At 45.8% G+C, this 24,392-nt stretch overlaps 2 protein-coding genes across 5 annotated transcripts in view; both read left to right on the top strand.

Moving 5' to 3' along the window:
• ERLIN2 (ER lipid raft associated 2) overlaps positions 1-4,545 on the top strand; it is a 29,933-nt gene extending 25,388 nt beyond the window's left edge. For all 4 annotated transcript variants that reach the window (XM_066592999.1, XM_066593002.1, XM_066593000.1 and 1 more), the window contains exon 12: positions 471-4,545. In XM_066592999.1, coding sequence (XP_066449096.1) covers positions 471-668 — 198 coding nt within the window. In that variant the 3' untranslated portion in view covers positions 669-4,545. The remainder of the gene's footprint in view (positions 1-470) is intronic.
• Positions 4,546-11,891: 7,346 nt separating this feature from the next.
• Positions 11,892-22,283, top strand: PLPBP (pyridoxal phosphate binding protein). Its single transcript, XM_066592998.1, has 8 exons — positions 11,892-12,022; positions 13,089-13,196; positions 14,102-14,137; positions 16,729-16,804; positions 17,423-17,557; positions 17,652-17,794; positions 19,720-19,818; positions 20,279-22,283. Exons 1-8 carry the CDS (start codon positions 11,933-11,935, stop codon positions 20,372-20,374), a joined length of 783 nt encoding a protein of 260 aa, XP_066449095.1. The 5' UTR covers positions 11,892-11,932; the 3' UTR covers positions 20,375-22,283.
• The last annotated feature ends 2,109 nt before the right edge of the window (positions 22,284-24,392 follow it).

Below are 24,392 nucleotides of genomic sequence, written 5' to 3'. Positions count from 1 at the left end.
TTGCAAACAATGGGCGATGCAAGGGAACGCCCAAAGATAGAATGTGCTGTGATTTGTTTCTGATGCGGGGAAAAAAATGCTTGTGTGTGTGTGTGACCCCATTCGAAAGAATGGGGTTCATATTTGTGCAAGACTTGTGCGTCTTGCAACGCACAAATCTCGCACAATTTTCTCGAATGTGTGAAAATGCCCTAAGCGTACTTTTTCACAAAACGACTGTCGCTCCTGTACATTCACACGGAAGCGATAGTCGTTCAGTAAATGAAGGCTTAGTGCGCCAGAGATCTCTTTCGGCCTCCCACCTCCATTCACTGAGTGAGGGTCGCTTGTCAGTATCTTTGCTTTAAGTGATTGCTCATTCACATGGGACTGTTGCCTAAAGTTGCTCAATGTAAAAGTACCCTTCCTATAGTCGTCTAAGGTTACCCTACCTGCAGTCTCACCTGGTTCTCTTTATCTTCCTCTTGCAGCTAAAATTAACCCCTGAGTACCTGCAACTTATAAAATACCAGGCTATTGCTACCAACAGCAAGATCTACTTTGGGAATGACATCCCAAACATGTTTGTGGACGGCACAAGCAGCACCAGTTCCCCTGCAGCTGACGTACAGCCAGAAGACCCCTTTCTTCTTAAAAACTCAATTTTATCAGATGAACCGACATCGTGAGGACATAAGGGGAAAAAAAAATATTTGTTTTTATGGAAAAAAAGCAAAACCAAATCATCATTTTCTATCGCTCTACAGCCTCAATAATAAGAACTGACGTGGTTGTCTATTTTGGTTTTTTGTTGTGTTTTGTGAAAGTTATGAGTATTGTAGCTAAGTCTTCAGATCCTCAGGATGCTCAGTGAGACTTATAGATTCTTCCCACTGATACTATTAGTATATTGGACTGTCGCTGACTGCGGATTGATCGTCACTTCAAGATCTCCGCCTGCAAAATGCAGTATATAACTAGGGACCAATTATACGTCCTCTTTTGTAAAGTTTCAGGTTTGCTGCGGAGACCGTACAATGAAAACTGCAAGTATAAATACAGCGTGTGAATTGTTGGCTATTGCTCTTCGGGTGCTATCACATGAGCGCTAGCTGCAGCAAAGATGCAATCAGTCCCTGAACGACCATTTGCTCATTCTTCAGCTGATTGGTACATCACAGAAGGGGAAATATAAAAACAGTCAATCATTGAAAACGGCCATATACTTACGGACTCAGGAGGGCAAACATGTGCCCCACCTCAGCATGCAGGCAGCAAACTGCCAAATGAGGGAGCTAACTTACACCTGTGAGGGACACCGATGAAACAGCCACTCACACAACCTCCTAATATAGAGGGGGAGCTGCTTGGTGTATACTCCCACACAGAGAAGATACAAAGTGTCAGATCTTCTGATCCATGTAGTGCACCAAGCAGGCCAGCAACCTATTAATGACGCCATAATAGTTCGTTGGGTTACCCTGCACCTCAATAAGTGAACCACCTGCATGCTGCGGTGGTGCACATGTTTGCCTCCCTGAGTCAGTAAGTATATGGCCGGTTTCAGTGATTGTTTGTTCTTCAGCTGATTGGGTACAGCTTCACTTGGCTCGATAATTGGGCAAAATAATTGTCCTTTTTATATAGAGCCTAAACGGGCTCCTTCACATGGGCACTGCGCGGCCAAAAATCACATGAGCGAGAGGCGGGTGCATCTCCCATTTACACACCCATTCAAACGGCCTGGGTGCGGCGATTATAAGCCGAGTTCGGGATACCGTCAGGCAGGGGGAGAGAGATTTTAGCTCTGCTAAACTCCCTCCCCCTTCTCCGCCCTTTGCCAGCAAAGGGAGGGGGTGGGACAAGGCAGGAGCTAGTGTGCTAATCTCTCGCCCCCTCCCTTTGCCAACAGCCGGCAAGGGGCGGAGAGAGGGAAGGAGTTTAGCAGAGACGCTGCTAAACTCCCTCCCACCTCCCTTTTGTCAGCAGGAGTGTATGGGACCGGTCGCCGTATTCGGGCTGGAAGATAGTTCCAGAACTAGCTTTTCTGGACGGCATGTGCCCCATATGCGCTTTTTTTTCCGGCCGCCCGTTTTTACGCACCCGGCCACCTGAACTGATGCATTGGAATCCAATGCATCAGATGGTAGCGTATATTGGCCAGCTGTGAAAATGGGGCCGATATACGCTTGTGTGAATAAGCCCTGATGATCAGGCAAAAACGGACCATTATCAGGGTTGCCAAGCATAAATTCTCATTTTCTTGGACAAGGTATCCAGAAATCATTTTTTACTGATGCAGTTGAAAACCATACTGACTATAGCTCGGCTACAGATATCAGTAAATGCTGGTTAGACGTAGCAGATTTTCATTGTTTTGCAAAATCCTATTCAGATAGCCAGTCTACAATGGAAAAATCTGCAACAAATGACTACAGCGACTCTTTGCAATGCAGGGGACGAAATCTGCAGCAAAATCCGTTACTGCCTCCCCACTGAATATAATTTGTTAAGCTGTTTGCTTCCCATGCACGGTCTGCATATACTTGAGGTATTGCTTGGTGTCACATCATCTTGCTCCTTATGTTGGACTGCAGTGCTCATCATATATATTAGGGAAGGACTGGTGGAGCCTGTTATCTGGAGCCATGCTTGCCTAAGTCCAGTGGTACCAACATCTCCACTTATGGACTGATTCTGACGCTGGGTCACATGGCATAGATCATGTACCACCCACTTGGGTAAGTGTCATTGCATGGAAGTGGCGCACTGGCTTATTTCAATGACTTAGCCACCACTTCTTTGTGTCTACAATGACCATGAAAGAGAATGTGGTTGACTTAGATACTGAAATTAGCCAACTCTGGAGAGGAGTATGAAAAAAGCCCCACGCCACATGACCCGGTGGCGGAGCTGCTGAACCTGAATTTGATTCGGAGAAGTATGTGTTCCTGAATAACCCCTTTAACAACTCCTCAGACACTTCTGCAAGGTGGGCGCCGGTCCCCAGTACAAAAAACTTTTTGTTTTTTCTCATTCTTGCATTGTGGGTTTGACAACCTGAAAGAAACTTTATCTAACTGTTGAAGTTTGCTTTTACTAAAGTGACGGCACAAACCATAATTGAGCATGTGGACCAAAAAAAGTATGTAATTTCAATAACAAATTTGATAGATCTGTGAATCTCTGCAGTAAAGAGAAAATTACCTCTGTCACCTATTTCATGAGTTGCTGCACTTTTCGGGCTTTTTTTTTTTTAAATTTAAAGTTTGGGTTTTTTTTGTTTCTTTTTTTATATATAAAAACAAAACAATACTTGCCTATTCCTCCCTAGGCAGTCTCTTTACTGCATCTTCGCCTCTCTGATCTCCAGTCCCCCTGTCAACTCGCCACAAGCCGGCTGGATCCTCCTCCTCTTGTCATGGAGCATCCAGTCTCAGCAGTGACTTAGCTAGCGTTCACTGCCTAGCAAGGAAGGCCGATCTATTACCAAAACTGTGCATGCACGCTGTCCTGCTGCAAGTGTTCATATACTATACTGCAGAGAGACTGCATGCATGCGCAGTCTCTGCAATAGCTCAGCACTCCCTGCTAGGCTGTGAACGCGACGTCACTAGTAACGTAGCATACATTGCCCTGAAGGTAGGAGACTGCCGCGAATGGATGCTTCGTCCCCACGAGAAGAGAAAACGGCCAGCTGGTGGTGAGGTGACCCAGAGGACTGCAGGAGAAGGTGTGGTGAGAAGACTGATGGGGGAGGAATAGGTAAGTATAGAATTTTTTTTTAATGACTGAACCCCTTTAATGGCAAGATCTTTTCCATTTAAGAGTGAGGGAAAGAAGGCTGAAAAAAACTTTCAGAAACCCTATGGAGACCAATTGGATGACCAGCTATTTCCTATCTGTCACCATTCATCTGTCACGTCCACTTGACTCATTTTTATACGCTTTTCCATATAACACTACACACACTGCAGGCCATACGCACTTGGCTCTGTACGACCTCCTCCTAATGGTCGCTTCTAGGGGTCAATAATGCCCTATTACGATGCCGTATGCAGCAACACACCTAGCAAGGAGCCTTATTTGCCTCCGTACATCCTCCTGCATGCATGAGGCCTAAGTGTTCTTAAAGGAATTACCCTACAATGTACCTTTATTATCAGCTATCCCCAGCCTAGGTGATAATGTGGGCGTCCGCCACCACAATTACTAAAACGGGTTCCTGTCCCGAAGGCACTTGAATGTAGCAGTGGCCACATGTGAACCCTTTACAGTCTATGGGACTGAAGGAAATAGCTGTACTTGGCTTTCTCCGTCAGTCCCATAGACTCCTAGTGCGGGGGGTGTTGATAATGGGGGGACGATTATAGTATAGGGACTAATATACTATACCACTCCGTTTTAGATAATGTGAATAATGTATTTTCCATGTGTGAACGTTGTTTTCGGTCAACTAATGGATTCTATAAGAAAACTGTAAAACGCTACAATCTGTCGTATGTATGTACCACTGCATCTGAATTTTTCTAGACACTGATAATAAACTTTTGCTTTTCTGTATCACTCCTGAGTGGGGACAGATGACCATATTGGGGGCATTGCATTACTTTTCTTTACTCCCCCTTATAGCTGTAAGCATGCATGTCGCTTTTGCAAAGGAAACCTGGAAAAGTAGTCTACACTATCCTACCCGAGTATTTGGACTCCCCGTCCGTAGAATGGATCGTGTCTTATTAGCACATCCACGCTACGTACGATGCAGAACCTTGGAGGTCTCAGCCATAGTTTGCGACAGGAACTGCATGCTATTGGGTATACGGGTTATGCTGCTGCACGCAATGTGTCCATCATGAAGTGCAATGTATCGGTCCATCTGCAATGGTGCAAGGAGCGTCGTCATTGGACAGTTGGGCAATGGAAGAACTTCTCTGGAGTAACAAATCTCCTACCCTATCCTCAAGTCTGATAGATGTATCTGGGTGTGGAGGATCCTGGGGGACGCCTTTTGCCTGTGTGTTGTGCCAGCAGTTAAGTTATGGTGGAGGTTCTTTTATGGTCTGGGGATGTTTTACGTGGCATGGTCTCAGTCCATTGGTCAGCCATGAAGGTGTACATTAATGTCTAGAAGGTTTTACCAGGAATGGTCAGCAATATTTCTAACAAGACAACGCATCTTGTCACAAAACCAATGCTGTTTTACGTTGGTTTGAGAATAAGTATGTTCCATGATTGGCTGCACAGAGTCCCAGCCTGAACCTTACTGAACATCTTTGGGATGAACTGGAACATCGGGTCAGGAAATTTGAACCGCATCCATCTTCTTTGAGTGAACTTGCCAGACATTTGCAGGATGGATGGAGGGAAATACCAGCTGAAGTGTATCAGATGTTAGTAGAACAAAAGTCAGAGCAGTGCTGCTTTACTCCAACCCCAGTGTATTCTGGTGAGCGCTGAACTGGATAATCCCTTTAAGAGGCGTTGCATGGCAGGCAGGCCACATAAAATGAGGTGGCAGGCCGAATTCAGCCCGCAGGTCCTGTGTTTGATGTGTGTCCTACACTATTTCTTTGCTCTACTTTTGATTAAAGAGGTTATCCAGGTTTTAAAGCTATTTGAATGGATACTTGTGTGAGAGTTGCAGCCTCTTCAATACTTGCACACAAAAAAAGTGCGGTCACCAATAGTTTAGTCCCAGAAATCCCCTTTAATAGAAAACAATGCCACCCTATAGCCATGGAATCACACTTCAATATAACATCTACCATAAGAAGCAAAGTTTTGCACTTCAATTTGTTTCTTAGTAAGCTAACCCCAAGCAGGGATGGCCTTTGGAGTGTGTGACTGCATAGGGCACATCGCACCAGTAAGATGAAGGGGGTGCCACCCGACCCTGCTCCTAAAACTCCCATAAGTGGAAGGGGTTAAATTCAGCAACACACACTGCCTACCGTCTGCGTCTCTGTGCCGTCTTCCATAGCAGAGCTGCTTTACTCCTCGCCCTGCCTAGCTCCAGCAGTCATTGTACTCTGAGTACAGCAATGGGAGTTTTAGGAGCAGGACTCAGTTACCCTAAACATGTGCTGAGGCATTGAGACCCCTATTAGTAAATGGGGGCACGCAGGGTTCGCTCCCAAGATTCTCGGGCACACATCCGGGTGCTGCTTAATCCCAGCAGCCAGAGGACATTGCAAGTCCGACTCTAGTCCGTGTCATGGACCATAATACGATGTTACAATTTTCTGGTGAATGTGTGAAAAACCACCCGTGTGAATAGCCTAATTGCCTGTAAGGGGGTCCATGTGCTGCCTGTGACATACATGGACGGGGAATATACCCATGTGAATGGGCCCTAAGGGTGCGTATACATATAGTGGAGTTGCTGTAGATTTTTCACAGCAGACTTGGCAGCAAATCTGCCCAAAAACTTGTGACAAAATCTGCACCGAACTTTTGGGTTGTATTCTGCCAGATGGTGGTGTAGCGTCACAACAGATCTGACCCTTCAATTCCGCGTCTCCACCAAAATACATGTCAAGGGTCACAGAAAATGGTGCAGGTTTTGATGCCCATCTAATCTAAGCCCAGAATCAACTAGGTAGACACGCTTCTCGCAGTTTGGATAATGCAAGAAATATAGATCCTTTGCTGGAAATAACTTACTTCCAGCAATCGACCTACTGAAGATGTCTCCTCACAAGCAGCCTAGACCCCCAGACGAGCTCCGGAACACGTTGTCCTCCATTGGCCTTCTCTTTACCTTTGCCTATATTTATTTATGTTTTGTCTCCTTACCAATAAATCAGTTGAAATTGAAACCTCCCAGGACCCTTACGGACTCATTAGGGACGCACCTGGATTTAGACGAGCCCTTAGGTCCATAGGGCTCCTCTATGAAACAAGCTATGTCCATCAATAAATCTAGATTTCTTGCATTATCCAAATTTTAAAGGAGCGCAGTTTTTTTTACCTTGTTTGCTGTGTTCTTGACCACGGTCCTTTCACCTGTGGGCCCTTCCAGACGCTCCCCCCTAAGGATTAGGGATTCTGCTCTTCCGGATACATTCATAAAGCCTCCCTGGACTGACGGTCTGGATGCCCGTCATTGGGCCAGGTAAGTCCCATCTTTTGTATCTCTACACACTAAAGGCCCGATGATCACGCAAACAACAGTTTGAGTGACAGGTGTGAGCGATCATTTTGCATAAACTATTAAGTACTCAGCAGTACCAATTAAGTGTGCAAATGAAGCCTTAGCTGAAAGCAGTTAGTAGCCGGAGGGCTCTTATCTGCGCTGAGATCCTTTGTTCTCCAATGGGAAACAATGCTATCAGCACTCCCCGCAGCGAACTGCTGATGAGGCTGACAGACAATTTTTAGGTTGGCCTGAATTTAACGATCAGCTAGCAGTTTACAAAAAGTGTATGATGGGCGCACATTTAGATGCAACGATTATCGCTCAAACGATCGCCAATTAGCGATTTGTGAGCGATGGTCGCTCCGTGTTGATAGGCCTTTACATATTATTTCATAGTCAGCTTTTTGAAGGAATCCTTTAGATTGGAGTGCTAGTCCGCTGATTTTTTTTTTCATTTGTATTATCTAACCTAAGGCCGGCTCTGACCACAAGCTTTGAACATAACAAAGCTGTATGCACAGAGCCTATAACCATAGGCACACAAGTGTGCTGCCCTATAGCGCCTCTATACAGTGCTATATTGTAGAACAATCCTATTAAATAACTGGTGTGCCCAGGCATGCCCAGCAGTGACTACAAGAAGGGTTATGGCTAACGTGACAGAGAAAAGCGTGTTGAACTATTTTGCTGACTCTTTGTATCACCTTCGCCCTCTCGTTCAGGTTTCCTGCAGCCACATTCTCTAAAGCTAGAACGGCACCCACCAAGTGCTGAACCCCTTCATATTTGGAGTCAGTGAGGGCTTAGACCCCCCCCCCCCCCCCCCCAAACTCTTGGTTAGGTTTCTTACATGAATGCAGGCGCACAAAGATGCTGAATGGGGAAAACTTGGATCCTGATCATTTACTGATGTTTTACCGACAACCCTTGTAATCTGTGACCCAGCGATGTCACAGCTGACTGTAACCAGCTCTCCATTCTGGAGCATCCTCTATAATGGCCACGTAGGGCAGAGGTCCCCAACTCCAGTCCTCAGGGACCACCAACAGGTCATGTTTTCAGGATCTCCTATAGTAAGAACACCTGTGGTAATGTCTGAGGCATCGACAATAATTACATCACCTGTGCAACACTGAGGAAATCCTGAAAACATGACATGTTAGTGGTCCCTGAGGACTGGAGTTGGGGAACACTGATATAGGGTATATAGACAAGTCTTATCCTGATGGAACAATCCCTTTAGTCCTTCCACAATAATACCGCCAGATACGTCAGGGATGGAATCCTTTATTTTTCAACTATTGCAATGGAAGTTATTGTGACCTTTACCATTGTCTTTAAGTGGCAACTTGGGGGTAAGTGATCATCTGAGATGGTGTGCCCACTCCATTCTGAACAGCAAGCCCAGAGAGGAAACTGCGCGAGGAACTACTAGGTAAGACCTTTCTTCCCAGTGGACACTAAGCAAATCAAACCGCGGCTTGACCTGGTAACTAGCGGTGCTCGGCCAAAGTAGACAAAACTTCATATAGAACACAAGGCCCGTGGCTGAATCCGGATGACATCCTCATCTTACGTGGCCCGCCGGTCGTGCATCAAAACGACAGGCTTTACACTCACCCCACCTGCAGCTCCAGGCCGGCGGTAGCGACAGCTGAAGAGTAAGTGACCGCTGACATTCGCCTCGGCACAGATGCTGGCGGTGCAGGGCAGAGTTTGTGATACTAACCTCTCCCCACCGGCATCTGCATCGAGGTGAGAGGTCAGCGGTCACAGACTCAGCAGCACAATTTTGTGTGGGCTACGCACGGCCGGCTTCCATTGAAGTCAATGGAAGCCGTGCGTCCCGCGGCCAGTGTGCAATTATCAATGCAGAATGGTCCCGGGAGCCGCGTCATCTGTACTGCGCGTGTGCCATGGCTGGCACATCCACAGCACAGGAAGACGACGCCAGACAGATATGCTGGGGCCGACAGCCGGGCATTGGGTGAATTCCACTGTGCGATCCGACCCGGTCGTGTGCAGGTGGCCTAGAGGTCAATAGGGGGGTTGGTATTGGCCTCTGGTGGGCAGCATCCCTAGGCCTACTATGGGGGACACTGTTACTACTGCAGCCACTATAAGGGTTACTATTACGGCTCGTACACTCAGCCGTAAGTACGTATAATGAACTGAAAAACTGTTAAAAATTTTAAGTGCAGTGAAATAAAAAAAATAAAAAAACATTCCGCCATCTTTTGGGGGTCTTGTTTTAATGGCAAAAATGTGGGTCGGTACGATTACTAAGATACCAGATTTAGGTTTTTTTTGCGGTGCTACTCTCAAAAAATAAAATACCTTTGGAAAAAAATGAAATTATTTTCTGCCGCCGTCTTCTAACAGCCAGAACTTCTGTTTGTTTTTCCAGCAGCACAGTGGCTCATTTTGTGTGGCACCTCCCGCGGTTTCTATTGGCGCCATTGTGCGGTTCATATGCCTTTTTGATCACTTTTTATTACCTTTTTCCTTGGAGACAAAGTGACTAAAAAAAAGCACAATGTGTTTTTTCTGATAATGTTCACCCTGCAGGATAACGTGTTCATTTGATAGATCGGACCTTTAGGACACAGCAATACCAAATATGATTTTGGCATTTTTAAATATTGGAAAAGTCATTTTTTACTGTTATTACCTTTTTAGTAATAATTAATAAACATTTTCTTTACTCATTTATACTTTTTTTGCCCCCATATTATGCATATCATAGAAATGAATTACATTGAGTTCTGACAAGTAGTCTATCATGACAGCCATGTCTTGATAGGCAATCACTCACAGCAGCCCTGGGGGCTTTCAGGAACCCCCAGGTTGCAATGGCAGTGAAGTGGAAGTGAATGAGAACTTTGTCTGCAATACCAAGCCTGGCCACTGCAGAGAGCATGGAGCTGTCTGCTTCTTGCAGAAATCAGCTCAGTAGAGGAACCCACTGGCCCAGAGAGAACAGCAGATCAGCGAGGTTCGCTGGCGACAGACCTCCACTGATCTGCTATTGATGGTCTATACCAGGGTTCCCCAACTGCCGTCCTCAGGGACACAGGTGATGTAATTATTGTTGCTTCCTCAGACATTCCACAGGTGTTCTTACCATAGGATATCCTGAAAACATGACCTGTTGGTGGTCCCTGAGGGCTGGAGTTGGGGCCCCCTTGTCTATACTATGGAGAAGCCATTAATACTTCACAGCTGGACAACCCCTTTAATAGAATGCTTACAGAAATACAATATACTGCAGTTGTGAAGTACTGCAGTATATTGTATGAGTGATCAAAGGTCGCCAGTCCAAGTCCCATAGGGAAAATAAAAAAATAAAAAAAATACGTTTAGTAACGTAATATTTTTTAATTTTTCTGTAATAATTAAAAGTTAAAAAAAACGTTTTCCCATTTTTAACATAAAAAATAAATAAGTGGCCTCGATGCAGCCATAATAGCCTGATGTTTTCATATGATGTTCTGTATGATTTATCCCACATAATGAACACCGTCAGATGAAAAACACAACGCCAAAATTGAGGTTTTTTTGGGCACCCTGTAGCCAAAAAAAAAAAAGTTCTAAAAAGCTATGAAAAATTTGTATGTACCCCAAAATGGTGTCAATAGAAACGACGGGCAGGATATAAGCCCACAACACCCTTAATGGAAAAATAAAAAAGTTATGGCGGTCAGATAATGGGACAGGAAGGAATTTTTTTTCTAAAACAGCGAGATATTTTATTTTTTAAAAGTAGTAAAACAAAGAAAAACAACATAAGGCTGGATTCAGACGACTGTATATCGGCTGAGTATTCACGCCGAGCCGATATACGGTGTCCTCATCTGCAGGGGGGGGGGGATGGAAGAGCCAGGAGCAGGAACTGAGCTCCCGCCCCCTCTGCACTATTTGCAATGAAAGGAGGTGAGATGGGGTCGGGCTAAGTGCCTTAAATTAGCCCCGCCCCCATCCCACCTTTCCCCATTGCAAATAGAGGGGAGAGGGGGCTCAGTTCCTGCCCCCCTGCAGATGAGGACGACGTATATCGGCTGGGCGTGAAAACCAAGCCGATATACCTTCGTGTGAACCCAGCCTAAACCTGGTATTACCGTAACCGTAGCGACCCACAGAATAAAGCCGGCGTGTCATTTTTTCTGCACCATGTATGCCATAAAAACAGAACCCCTCAAAAGCGGCAAAATTGAGGGTTTTTTTTTTCATTCTATCCCACTGGAATTTTTTCACGTTTTTCCACACATTATATGGTACAAGTGAAAAATACAACTTGTCCTGCAGAGAAAAAAGCTGCGATGGCGACAGAAATGTTATGGGTTTTGTTTGTTTATTTATTTTTAAAGCTGGGTAAGAAAAACAAAAAGGAAAGAAACAAAAAATGGCTGGGGAATGAAGGGGTTAAATTCAATCCGTTTTTCACAGCTCAGAATAGACTCGTCTGATGAAGCCGCTTCGGCCGGCCGCACCGCCGCTTTCACGGACATTCCAGGTGTGCGATAGATGTGTAAAACGCATGATTTGCACTCGCAAACGGTACACTGAACGCAGTCAAATACGTTTAACCCTTTTTTGCCTGTGGATTCGTGCAGCGCTACGTTTTCATCTGATTTGAGTGTTGCAGGGATGATTCTATGCCAGTGTGGACCTTCTCACAGAGCAGCCTGCTGAGGGGAGTCATGCCCCTTTGCCCACTGCACCCACGTGCTCACCCTTCACACACAGCCAGGCTCCTCCCCCCAGGATCACATGGCCATGACGTCACCGCAGGTCCTTTAGCGCTGGCTCCAGGGAATGTGGAGGGCAGCGATGTCACAGGAGATGGGGAGAGCGCTCGGCTCCGTGCGGGAGAAGGTGCAGCATGCGGCGGCCAGGAGGGCCCAGGTGAGCGCTAGTAATAATGCTATACTGCTATGGTCGTTACTAGAACGGTCGCGCTTTACAGCCGCTGCTTCCCGGGGCATGCTGGGAGTTGTAGTTTCACGACCATGGCGTGCTACACCGTTCTCCCCTGTGAATCTCTCCTGCTACTGGGGGGCAGATTGAGAGGGAGCAATAACTAGCATCCGTCCGTTACTCTCCTGATGAAGAGTGGGCACTGCTGGCATACACTGGCACACATCATGTAGATGGGTATTAATCTAGAGACATGGGACCCTGTTGGTGAAACCCCCTGCGATCATTCCCATATCCTGTGAAAATTCTGCTAGAACCCCTTTAAAGGGATTTTCCAGACTTTTACCACTGTAAGGATAAGTCATCAATAGCTGATTAGTATCATCTGCCACTCAGGATCGCTGCCTATCAGCAGATCCTGGGCTTGCTGCCAGCGTGGACAGCACTGGAAGCAGATGGCGCCGTCTTTATGGCAGTGGCCTGGGTTGGTACTACAGGTACAGCTGCCATTGAATTCAGCTGGAGCGGTGCCTGCTGTACATAAAATGGCCACTGCAATATGGACAGCGCTATCTGCTTCCTGTGCTGTCTGTACCATTTTGGGCTGCAGACCTCTTTTTATTTAAAGAAAAAAAATTTATCTTTTTTTTTTCTTTGTATTTAGTCCCCAAAGGGACTAAAGACTTAGACTCAGTTGACCGCTTGTACGACGTATATCCCATAATGGCTTCGTAAGTCACCAAGCTAGCTCAGCAGCACCTTGCAGTTGCGACACTTTGTCCGTGGCAATTAACTAGTTAATTGCAGCCATTGCCGACCAGTGTCCGCTGTCAGAAGCAGCCGATAGCCGCCAGGCATGGAGTGGACGAGGCTCCTGATCTGACTCCATACGCTCTTCTGACCGCACGATGTAAGCTCACGGTTGGCGGTCGTCCCCACCACAGGCGGTTGTACGTTCCGCGCAGGATGTCTTCTCAGGGCTGCTCGGTGTTGTCAGCCGCCCCTGGGGTTTCATCTCTGCTACATAACATCCCTTCTACTGATGTCTTTTCAGAGCCTCCCCGCTGTCCAGCCCAGAGTGGTGGCCGTCAGTAAGACCAAGCCGGCCGACATGGTGATCGACGCTTACAGTCACGGCCAGCGCTATTTTGGGGAGAATTATGTAAGTCTGAGGCACGATGATTATCATTTGGTAACCAGAATTAGGGAAACTCCAGAAATCTATGCTTTCCAGATGTTGACCATCTCACCGCCCGCACGGAGACTTTGGTTGCAAGACATGAAGACTGCAGTGTCACATTGCTAGATGACCGCTAGTCCTTGTCAGTGTGGTTGTGCCACAGAACGCCACGTAATACGACCGCGACACAACTGTCAGCAAGTTGCGCATGAGTTTACCATCATGAGTCGCGGGCAGCTTCACTGCAGTCTGTCTCGGATCTAAAATAGGATAGTCTCAGGATTTCAATTGTTCAGCTCCATGATAAAAAACATTCAATGGAAGTGACAGAAGAGCCCGATCCGACAAGTGATGGGCATGAACGGTGCCGACAGACCCGTCTACTGTGACAGTACACTTACACATAGCAGAAATGCTACAAAACTTCCACAGCTGTTCTGCATCATCTGACCACTAGAGGGCGCCAGGTAGCAGGCAAAGACTCCACAGGGGAGTGCTGTGTCTTCTGAAATCAGTTCTGAGTCAAAATCTGCATCTCAGCCAATCAAAGCCCGTGCCTGATGAACCAATCACAACCATTCAATTATGTAATTCACTGAATGGCTGTGATCGGTTCATCACACCGGCTCTGATTGGCTGAGCCACCTAACTTGTGATCCAATCACAGCAATCTCATGCTGGAGGTGGGATAGTCAAGCCTCGTTACCAGGTAGAGAGTGCTTGCTCAGGGTAACTAGGGCTTATTTTCTGGGGAGGGGGGGGGGGTTTATTTCAACCCCCCCCCCCCCCCAAAAAAAGGGGGGATAGGTCTTATTTTCGGGGAAACACTAGTAACAACTTCTTGATGCAACAAGGTAAATGTTACATTTATGTTTACTTTTTTTTAGGTTCAAGAACTGGTTGAAAAAGCTTCAGATGCTAACGTAAGATATTCCTGTTTAATTATATTTTCACTTATTTCTATAGCAGCTACATTTTCCGCAGCGCCGTACACAGGGGGCTCACAATCCATAGTAACATAGTATGTAAGGCTGAATGAAGACAATGTCCATCTAGTCCAGCCTGTCTATCCTCCCGTGTTGATCCAGAGGAAGGCAAAAAACCCCAAGGCCAGAAGCCAATTAGCCCTTTTGGGGAAAAAATTCCTTCCTGACTCCCTAATGGCAATCAGACTGTTCCCTGGATCAACCCCTAATAGTTCCTACCTGCCTGTATACCCGGATTGACACTTCACCTAATATCCTGTAATATCCTTCTTCTCCAGAAAGACATCAAGTCCCCTTTTAAACTCCTCTATGGATTTTGCCATCACCACTTCCTCAGGCAGAGAGTTCCACAGTCTAACTATAGTAACATAGTATAAAGTAGAACGCGCTGCGCAGATGGTATGCCCTCAGCTGTCACTCTACCCCCCCCAGCAAGCTGGGTACTCATTGCACCGACCTGGGAAGGATGGAAGGCTGAGTCGACCCTGAGCCGGCTACCTGGCCTATGCGGGGTTTGAACCCGCATACTTCAGGTCGTGAGCGAGAGCATGGAAAGAAACCCTTACAAACTCCATGCAGATGTTGTCCTTGGTCAGATTTGAACCCAGGACCCCGGCGATGCAGGACCATAGTTCTAACCACTGAGAAGGCCCAGTCATTGTATAATGTAGTGTTACACGTTTTCTTAAACTGTAACTTAAAACTGTATTTTCTTAGACATTTTGACTGCAGAACAACCAATAAGTAATACAATAATTAATAACTCTTTCCCTACCGTGTAATGCAAATGTACGTCACATGGTCACAAAGGGTGTAGGGGGCGGGCTCACGGGCAGAATCTGCTTCTCACCTGACCTGCTATCAGCTGCTTCTGACAGCCACTGGCAATTGTTACAATAGATGTTGGCAGCAGTTAACTAGTTAGATGCCACGGTCAAAACTAAACAGTCAGGCCCACAATTGTGGTGTGCCAATGGGTTAGTATGGCAGCCCAGAGCCTAGTGTCACAGGGTGCCCTGCATAGATGTGTATAAAGCCCCACCTTAATATTACTGTATACGTCATTAAAAATTACAATATAGTGCAATACTGAGGTTTTGCAGTAGACGGTACAAGAGATCAAATCCTCACAAGTTCACATCAAAAAGCCTTTTCTCATAAACAAACCTCCATATTTGATATCGCTGTGTTCATAGAAGTCTGCACTATTTAAATATTATACCACACACTAAAAAAAGTAAGAAAAAAAATCATAAAATGCCATAACGACGCTTCTTTTGATTACCACGCCTCCTCAAAAATTGGAATAACTGATCTAGAAGATGTCAGAACCCCAAAGTGATGCTAATAAAAAACAACTCTCATACAGTCCGTTCAAAGGAAAAAATAAAAAAAGTCATGGGTCACAGAATGGTGACGGAAAACAATTATTACATTTTTTTTTGTCTTTGGGTCATTATATATATATATATATATAAGACTTAAAAAAAACCCACAATATAAATTTAGTATTCCTGTGCACATACTGCCCCCCACAGAACAAAGTTCACGTGTCATTTTAAGGCTAGGTTTTGCTGTGGAATTTCACTGTGGAAGATCCGCCTGCGACTGCTATTCCTGGGATTAGCCAGCCATGTGGACGAGAATTAGCAAAGTTCTGGTCCACACGGGGCGGCCAATCCGTCGGGGCAAAGCCGGGCGGAACCGGCGATGCAGTGCGGAATCAAAAGATGCAGCATGTCAGGTTTTTTTCTCTACTGCAGCCTCGCTCCTCTCTACGGGGAGAGAAAATTGCAGTGGAATGTTGGCGGCCGAACTGCTCCAAAACCCGCGGCGCAATGCTGCAGGTTTTGAAGCTGCTCTTTTCCAGCTGAATTCCCGTGGTTTTTCGGTGCGGCCAAACTGTGGGAATTCCACTGTGAACCCAGCCTTACAGCAACATGAATGTTGTAAAAAATAACCCCTGCATATTCCTTTTTCATTTCACCCTCCACTTAACAAAGCATTTCAAATAGTAGCATTTAAAAAAAAATAACGTGTCTTGCAAAAAAAAAAAAGTCCCCTGTGCCGACGTAAAGATCAAACAATCATGGTTCTTACAAGGCGGAGACAAACAAAACGAAGGGAAAAAAATCTGGTCATCAAGGGGTTAATATTGTTTTGCTCAGATTCCAGGCTTGCTGTTAGGCCTCCATCTTTGCCTCAGGCTTAACGCAGCGGAAAACCCACATCAAATTCGCAATGGCCAAATCTGACCCTAAACGGTGCGTATTTGGCCATGTTTTTAATTGCGGACCTTCCGCAGAGTTTCCCGTGTGTGAGGATGGTCTGGGGGTAAGTTCACGCAGATTCCACATACGCCTGCTAAACCAAAGCTGAAATCTGGGGCTGTGCCACAGAGTACCGCCATGGTTGCTGCTGTGCATGTAACCCTGTCAGTGGATCCCCATGAAGAAGTGACGTTGGGCTTTTGGGTTATCACATGGGGAGATATTCACTCTGTGACTTACTACTGATCTTCATTCTAGATCTTGTCTTCCTGCCCAGAGATTAAATGGCATTTCATCGGGCATCTACAGAAACATCACATCAACAAGTTAGTTGGTAAGTCAGAAGACGGACAGTTGGGTACTGAGCGGCCTGCGGTTATTACACCATGCAATGTACAAAGCTGTGTGGACAGACTCTGTGTGGCACCCAACAAGTCTGTATCCCGCCAGGAGCTCCCTTATACCTCCGGAACCTGACTTGTCAAAACTTTCCTTTTTCATTGAGGCACCATAGTGAGCTCAAAGACATTGCATGTTGCGCTGAGTTTCACTGCCCAATATCGCACTGGCCTGTGTGAAATTGGCCTAACACGCCTCTTACAATTGGATTTGCAGTTGCTATTGACTGGGTCATGTAAGGTATTCAACTGACAGAATCCAATGTTACTCCACTACTGGTGGTTAGAGCAGGAGCCTGGCCGTCAGTAGTTATGTGCAGGTATAAAGTCTATTAGTGAGGTCAGTAAGAAGGCATATTGGCCGTCACTAAGGGGTTAAAGGGGTTGTCTCGCGAAAGCAAGTGGGTCTACCTTAGTGCTCCTACTTAGTAAAATCATTCCTTTCGGAATAGGAGGCCATCTCTTGGGGGTTGCGGTTGAGGTGAACACATATCATTTCTTGCCCTCTGTAGTTGCAGACTCTGCAGTTTATATTGATGTCTCTCTTCTCTCAGCTGTTCCGAACCTACACCTTCTGGAGACCATAGATTCTGTGAAGCTTGCGGACAAGGTGAATGCTTCCTGGCAGAGAAAGGGGTCGCCGGAGAAGTTGAAGGTCATGGTACAAGTCAACACGAGCAGTGAAGAAAGTAACTGTGCTTCTTGCTGAACCCCTTTACTTTCCTGTGTTGGTCAGTCTACTGCCCATCACATCCATGGGTCTGATACGTTGTGTTCTTCCAGGCAAGCATGGCCTTCATCCATCGGACACAGTGGAGTTGATAAGGCATCTCCGGGAGAAGTGCCCAGGCTTGGAGTTTGTGGGTCTGATGACCATTGGGAGCTTTGGCCATGATCTGGCACAAGGCCCCAACCCGGACTTTCAGGTGAGCAGCTGAGAAATAATATCTGGCCTGATATTTAAAGTGGCCCTGTCATCAACTATAAGCAGCTTGAGCTAAGTTATGATGCTTATAGTTTAGTTGACGGGAGTCCAGAGAGCCTTCTTCTGTACCTACTCGGTCCCCCCTTTCCTGCAGTGTCCCCTAGTGACGTTGGCGCATGCACAGCAAGGCACACACTCCATTCATCTCTATGGGAGTGTGTACACATAGCCTTCTGAAAAGAGTCCAGCTGGTTGTGTGTGCGCCAGGGGGCACGGACAATAAATTGAAAACCCTGTTTATCTTTCACAGAAAAAAAAAGTAAAAAACTCCCCTAAAATATGGAGCCAAAATGTTTATTTTTAGAGATGAGCAAATATACTCGTTTTGAGTAATTACTCGATCGAGCACCGCGATTTTAGGGTACTTCCGTACTCGGGTGAAAAGATGCGGGGGGGAACAGGGGGGATCTCTCTCTCTCTCTGTCTCTCTGTCTCTCTGTCTCTCTGTCTCTCTGTCTCTCTGTCTCTCTGTCTCTCTGTCTCTCTGTCTCTCTGTCTCTCTGTCTCTCTGTCTCTCTGTCTCTCTGTCTCTCTGTCTCTCTGTCTCTCTGTCTCTCTGTCTCTCTTTCTCTCTTTCTCTCTTTCTCTCTCATCTTTTCACCCGAGTACGGAAGTACTCAAAAATCGCGGCGCATGATCCAAAACGCTGTATGCACCCCAAAATAGTAACAATAAAACTACAGCTCCTCACACAAAAAACAAGCCCTCAAAGAGCTCCATATGTGTAAAAATAAAACCATAATGGACCTTTCAATGCAGCAATGCCTTAAAGAAACAGTCAGAATCTGTATATATTTTTTTTCTTTCTTGCTACCCTCGAAAAAAATGTAATAAGTTATGCAATGCATCATATGTACCCAAATATGGTACCAATAAAACTGCGGCTCGTCATGCAAAAAACAGCCCTCAGACGGCCATGCTGATGGGAAAAATAAAAAGGGTACGGCTTATGGAGATGAAAATTTCACCCCCCAAAAATTGCTACATCCATGGGGCCAAAACGGACCGTGTTCTTAAGGGGTTAAAGGTTTTTTTTTTCAAGTTTAAACTATTGATGACCTACCCTTAGGTGAATGATAGTTGACCATCGGAGTCCACCAATCGGTACTCCAGACTATCATTTGATTGAAGTGACTCTTGGGTGAGTGTTGTGGGCGCCTCAGTCCATACCGGGCACAACGCTGTACATTGTATAGCAGCAGAGGCCCATTCATTTGAATAGGATTCAGCTGCTCCCCGGCCGTATGACCGATGACCGTGACATCACATCCTTGGGACTAGGGAGTGCTGCAGCCTCTTCAGACAGCTGGCCGGTGGTGACCCAATGCACTAATGATAGGTCGATAGTTTAGTTCCGGATAACCCCTTTAAGCCCATAAACCAATCCTAGCCCAGCGTTGGCACTAAGACAAGTGTAAGCAAGACTTTATACACTTCGTAATGCTGCCATGCTGTAGTAATGTCTGTTCTTCTGCTGCGCACAGCTGTATGCAGCTTGCCTATGGCCTTCTGCTCGCTTGGACTGGTCTTGGCTTTCTGGGGGGTTTTTTTTGGTTTTTTTTTAAGTGACTGAGACTAGAAATCTAGTGTGCCGGAGGCATTAAGCTGGTGACACCATTTGTTCCAATCCTGGATTAGGCACGGCAAGTCGCTCCACTGTTAACTCTGTGTTCTCGATCCCAATGCCAAGTATACATAGCATTGGAGTATAAATCATTGTACCCGGGGTTTGTTAGACAGAAATGGGCATACGGTGTACTACAGTGGACTGTGGGGCAGTTTCTTCTTCTTTTTTTTTTTTTTTTTCTTTGAGTAGTTGTTCTTCACCCCCCCCCCCCCCTCCCTCCCTCCCTTCCTGTTATACAGGTGTTACTAAAGCAGCGTGAAGAGGTATGTGAGAAGCTGGGGCTTCCAATGGATGCGGTGGAGCTGAGCATGGGAATGTCTGCAGACTTTGAGCATGCAGTGAGTATATACAATACAGGGGATCCTCAGCACTGTATACAGAGAGCACAATCCGTTATAAAGAACACTTTTAAGGCTCAGGTCACATCTGCGTTTAGGGCTTCGGTCTTAGTTCCATTTCTCCGCTCCGTTTTTGGAGCGGAGAAACTAAATTAAACTGATCTGTTTATTTTTTCCCATTGATGTCACTCAATCTTTTTCTTTTTTTTCTTATATATTTAAACTAAAGGCTTGCCATTTTTGCTTCCATTCTGGTAGGTTTCTGTTTTTCTAGAAATCTTGTTGAAATCAATGCAGAAAAAAAAAAACGAATCCGTTTTAAGTTAGTTTTTCTACTCCAAACACAGAGCGTAGAAATGGAATAATGAGTGAAGCCCTAACGCAGATGTGACCTGAGCCTTACTGTCCTCCTCTCCGGATACTTTGACTACACCCTATGTCTATATATTTCTCTACCCAGATTGAGGTGGGCTCCACCAATGTCCGTGTCGGTAGCACCATTTTCGGTGAGCGGGTCTATTCCAAACCAGTAAAAGGAGAAGCAAGTGCCAACTAGCGCAGAAGAGAAAGCGGGAAGCCAGTCTGTAGGAGCGCAGTGGGGTGCAGACGGTACCTCTTTACTGGACATCTAATTGTTTGCTACTGTAATAATGTCCAGAGATCCGGAATCATGCAAGCTGTTGATTGTATGTTAGTAGTAATGTGCCATGTGAATGTTTACTACATGCGTCATCAAACCTGCGATACAAGCACACCGAATTTGTAATTTCTTACCGGATCCTGTTGGCAGAGCAGCTGCCAGTGGCTTGATTGTTCTGGAGCAGCTAATGTATTGATATTTGGTGTATGGTCTTATCGGAGGACCGCCATCTGTTGACACTCTTATTTAAAGGGGTTGTAAACTATTGATGGCCTATTTTCCGGTTGAGCCATCAATAGTAGAGCAGCCGTCTAGGATCCCCACTGATAGGCTGTTCACAGAGCCAGTGTGCTCCTGTACCGAGCTGATTTCTGCAAGAAGCAGACTGCTCCATTTTCACTGCTGTGGCCTAAGTTGGTATTGCAGGCAAAGTTCCCATTCACTACAGTGAGAACATCTGTAATTACAAGACCCTCTTCCTGCAGCAATCGGCTTAATCTACTGTGTACAAACAGCTCATTATAGGTGGTATTGCACGGCAGACCCCCTGCCAAACTACTCTTAATGGCCTGTGGATAGGCCATCAGTAGTTAACAGCTGGGTAACCCCTTTAAGAGATATGTAATGTGGTACTCGCACCATTGTAATTGAACATATTGAAGAACAGATATACGCGTATTACAGCATCGTCAGAGGAACCAGGGTGAAGCACAACAGTTGGTCTGGCAATGATTCAATTAATTAAAAAAGATTGAGTGAAAATGTCCAGAAACAGCGCCCCAACAGTCCACAGGATGGCTGTGGTATTGTAGCAAGCACCTTTCACTTCAGTGGAACTGAGCTGTAATACTGGACACAACCCAGTGACAATCGTGGTGCTGCTCTGGAAGTTAATGCCACCTTTATACATATCTGGATAATCCCTTTTAGGGACTCTCCCCGACCTTTTGAGAAGCATTTCCCCCTTAAATGAAAAAGTAACCCCTCTTTGAGTTCTCCTAATACTCCGTTTAGCTAGTTCTTGTTTATAGCCATTTCTGGGAAAGCTGGGTGGCACTGAATTATGCCCATCGTTGGTGGTTGGTACAATGACATGAGGGAGGAGATGATGAGGCGCTAGAGCTGCCTTTCTGGAGTCGTAAGAAGCTCCACAGTAGTGATTCTAGCTTGGAACAGATAGAACTAATGGATGAACAGACTGGACTTTTAGGACTTGACATAAGTGAATGATCTCCACCTGCACAACCATTTTTCTTTTTTTTTTTAAATGGAGCAACTTTGCAAATAAATGTAATTAAAAATCTCCTACCGTTTTGTGTGTACAGCACCTCTGCAAACCTACCTGTCTCCATGGTAACAGACTACACATAAACCCTGCGTAGTCTGATCCTTCAGTCAGTTACACTACATTCAATATGTCCTGTAATGTCAGTAATAATGCCCATATACTTTCAACAACTGTCGGCCAAATGATCCAACAGCTGTAGCCACCGACTCCTCCGCACACCTCAGCGGTCATTGGTTTAGGGTGGTAAGCAGCAGCATCTTATCACTCTGGGGGGGGGGGGGGAGCTGGGAAAGGATTGGGTGTTTTAAAAGGCGTTTTAGGGCATTTACTGTTAGTGACCTGTCCTCAGTATAGGTAATAAATAGTTGATTGGCGGGGGTCCACCACTCAGGATCCCCGCTGATCACCTGATCCTCCAGCCCGCTGTTGGTGTAACTGAGCCGGACGTCCGCATTGCGGTCGGAGCTGAAAGTGTAATAGAAGGCTTCACTCATTGAAATTAATGTTAATTACTTTAATAAATATAAATCAAAAGTCCCTGTCTGTAGAGAACTGCTGTCTTATTTTTGTCCTCTTTTTGTACTGAACACCTTTTCTTGTGTGTTTAGTAGTACATGCTCTTTATTAAAACCGATGCACAGGAAAAGTGAGCAGTTGCCCATAGCAACCAACCGGACGAAAAATGAGTTGGAGCTGCTTGGTTGCTATAAGGTTACTACACCAATTTTTTGTAGCTTGATACTATAGTGATAAATTTAAAGGGGTTGTACCAGAATAGAGTTGGATCACCTATCCTATCGATCGACCAGAGTTCGATTACCAAAATTGTATTCTGGTACAACCCTTTTAATGAGGTTGTCATTAAAAAAAAAATTTAATGGCTGATGCTGGTGCTAAAATAACAAATCCAATGGTACTTGCAAGTCTTCTGTCCCGGCGATCCAATATTACAGCCCCGCCGTCCTCCTGGTGTTTGCCGTCAAAACAGAGGCCACGTGACTGCTGCAGCCAATCGGAAGCCTCAGGCTTGCTATTCTAAACTTGGTGGCCAAGATGTGAGTGCTGATGACAGGAGAATAGGCGCTGACGCTGCGGCAGTCATTTGGGGTCCGTTTAAATGACACAAACGAGGAGGACAGCGGGGCCGCAGCGCTGGATCGTGGGCACTGAGGACGATTAAAAGGTCTTCTAGTAACCAGCCTGCGCTCTTAAAGGGCTGTACCAGAATAGACTTATTTCAATTCCCAGCATGCCCCTGTGTCCTGGAGATGCCATGCATTTTTTTAAATTTTTTTAAATTACTGCAAATTTCATTCATTGCAAGAAGTGAAATCCATGGCGAAATCCAGGCTGCAACGAAATCGTGTGGATTTACAGCCAGAAATATTTAGTGAGGCGCGAACTCCTCCACAGTTTTGTTCGGTGAAGAATTGACTAATTTCACTGCGTATGTTGCGTGCATTTTTCTTGCATATATGCTTTTATAAAAAAAATTTTAAGTGACCATTTTATTTGCTCTTTACGTGTGCAAAAAAAAACAAACACAAGAAGGTCCGGTTGCTGTCACTATTTTTTTTTTCTGTATAGTCGTCTTGCAATATACGTTTAAAAGAAAAAAAAATCCATGCATGTAAGGCTGGATTCAGACGACTGTATATCGGCTCGGTTTTCACGCCGAGCCGATATACGGTGTCCTCATCTGCAGGGGAGGGAGGATGGAAGAGCCAGGAGCAGGAACTGAGCTCCCACCCCCTCTCCACCCCCTCTCCGCCCCTCTGCACTATTTGCAGTGAAAGGAGATGGGACGGGGCTAAATTATGTGGAATTCGCCCCGCCTCTGTCCTGCCTCTCCTCATTGCAAATAGTGCAGAGGGGCGGAGAGGAGGCAGAGAGGGGGCAGGAGCTCAGAGCACTGCTCCTGGCTCTTCCAGGCTCCCCCCCTGCAGAGAGAGACGACGTATATTGGCCGGCGTAAAAACCCGGCAGATAGATGTTCGTCTGAATCCAGCCTAACATCAATGTTCACTGCATCTTTCATGGGTGTTTTTGGTCTGTGAGTACGGGTGTGGAGGGCTTTGGCTGATCTTCCCAGTCATTGTTACAAGGCTTGTTAAAAGGTCTGACATTGACGTACTGCCCTTTACTGCCCCTGGTCCTTAAGGGGTTAATGGGCAATTTCAGTTTGTAAATACAAACAAAAATAGGATGTGCTGTAAATTATTATTTTTTTTTTAATGGGAACAGTCGGTACATAAAATAACCCTCCCCAAAATGGCTCATCCGAGTACACCAATGGTGGTGTATGCTATACATCGGCAAGGGCCCCAAGAATGATGCAGTCTGCCAATTACATCACCCAGACCTGATATCCCGAACATCAGCTTCCTCCTCACCCACATTCCTTTCATACAGCTACCGGCTCAGTATCTACAGAGAACTAATAAAGATCTTCTCTTGCTAGATTTCCCCACTTCCAGTCCTCAGGGCCCCCGACAGGCCCGGATGTCCTCAGTATTGATATAGTTATTGTCGGTGCCTTAGACCGGGCTACTATAGTATATGCCAAGATCATAACCTGTTGGGGGCTATAGGGACTGGAGTTTGAGGAGCACGGTCCCAGTGTAAGTGGGTGTGTTTCTGCATATA

The sequence above is a fragment of the Eleutherodactylus coqui genome, chromosome 2, assembly GCF_035609145.1.
Source record: "Eleutherodactylus coqui strain aEleCoq1 chromosome 2, aEleCoq1.hap1, whole genome shotgun sequence".
NCBI lineage: Eukaryota > Metazoa > Chordata > Amphibia > Anura > Eleutherodactylidae > Eleutherodactylus > Eleutherodactylus coqui.
Note: the sequence above shows the minus strand (reverse complement) of the source record. Positions and strands in the feature narration are given on the sequence as shown.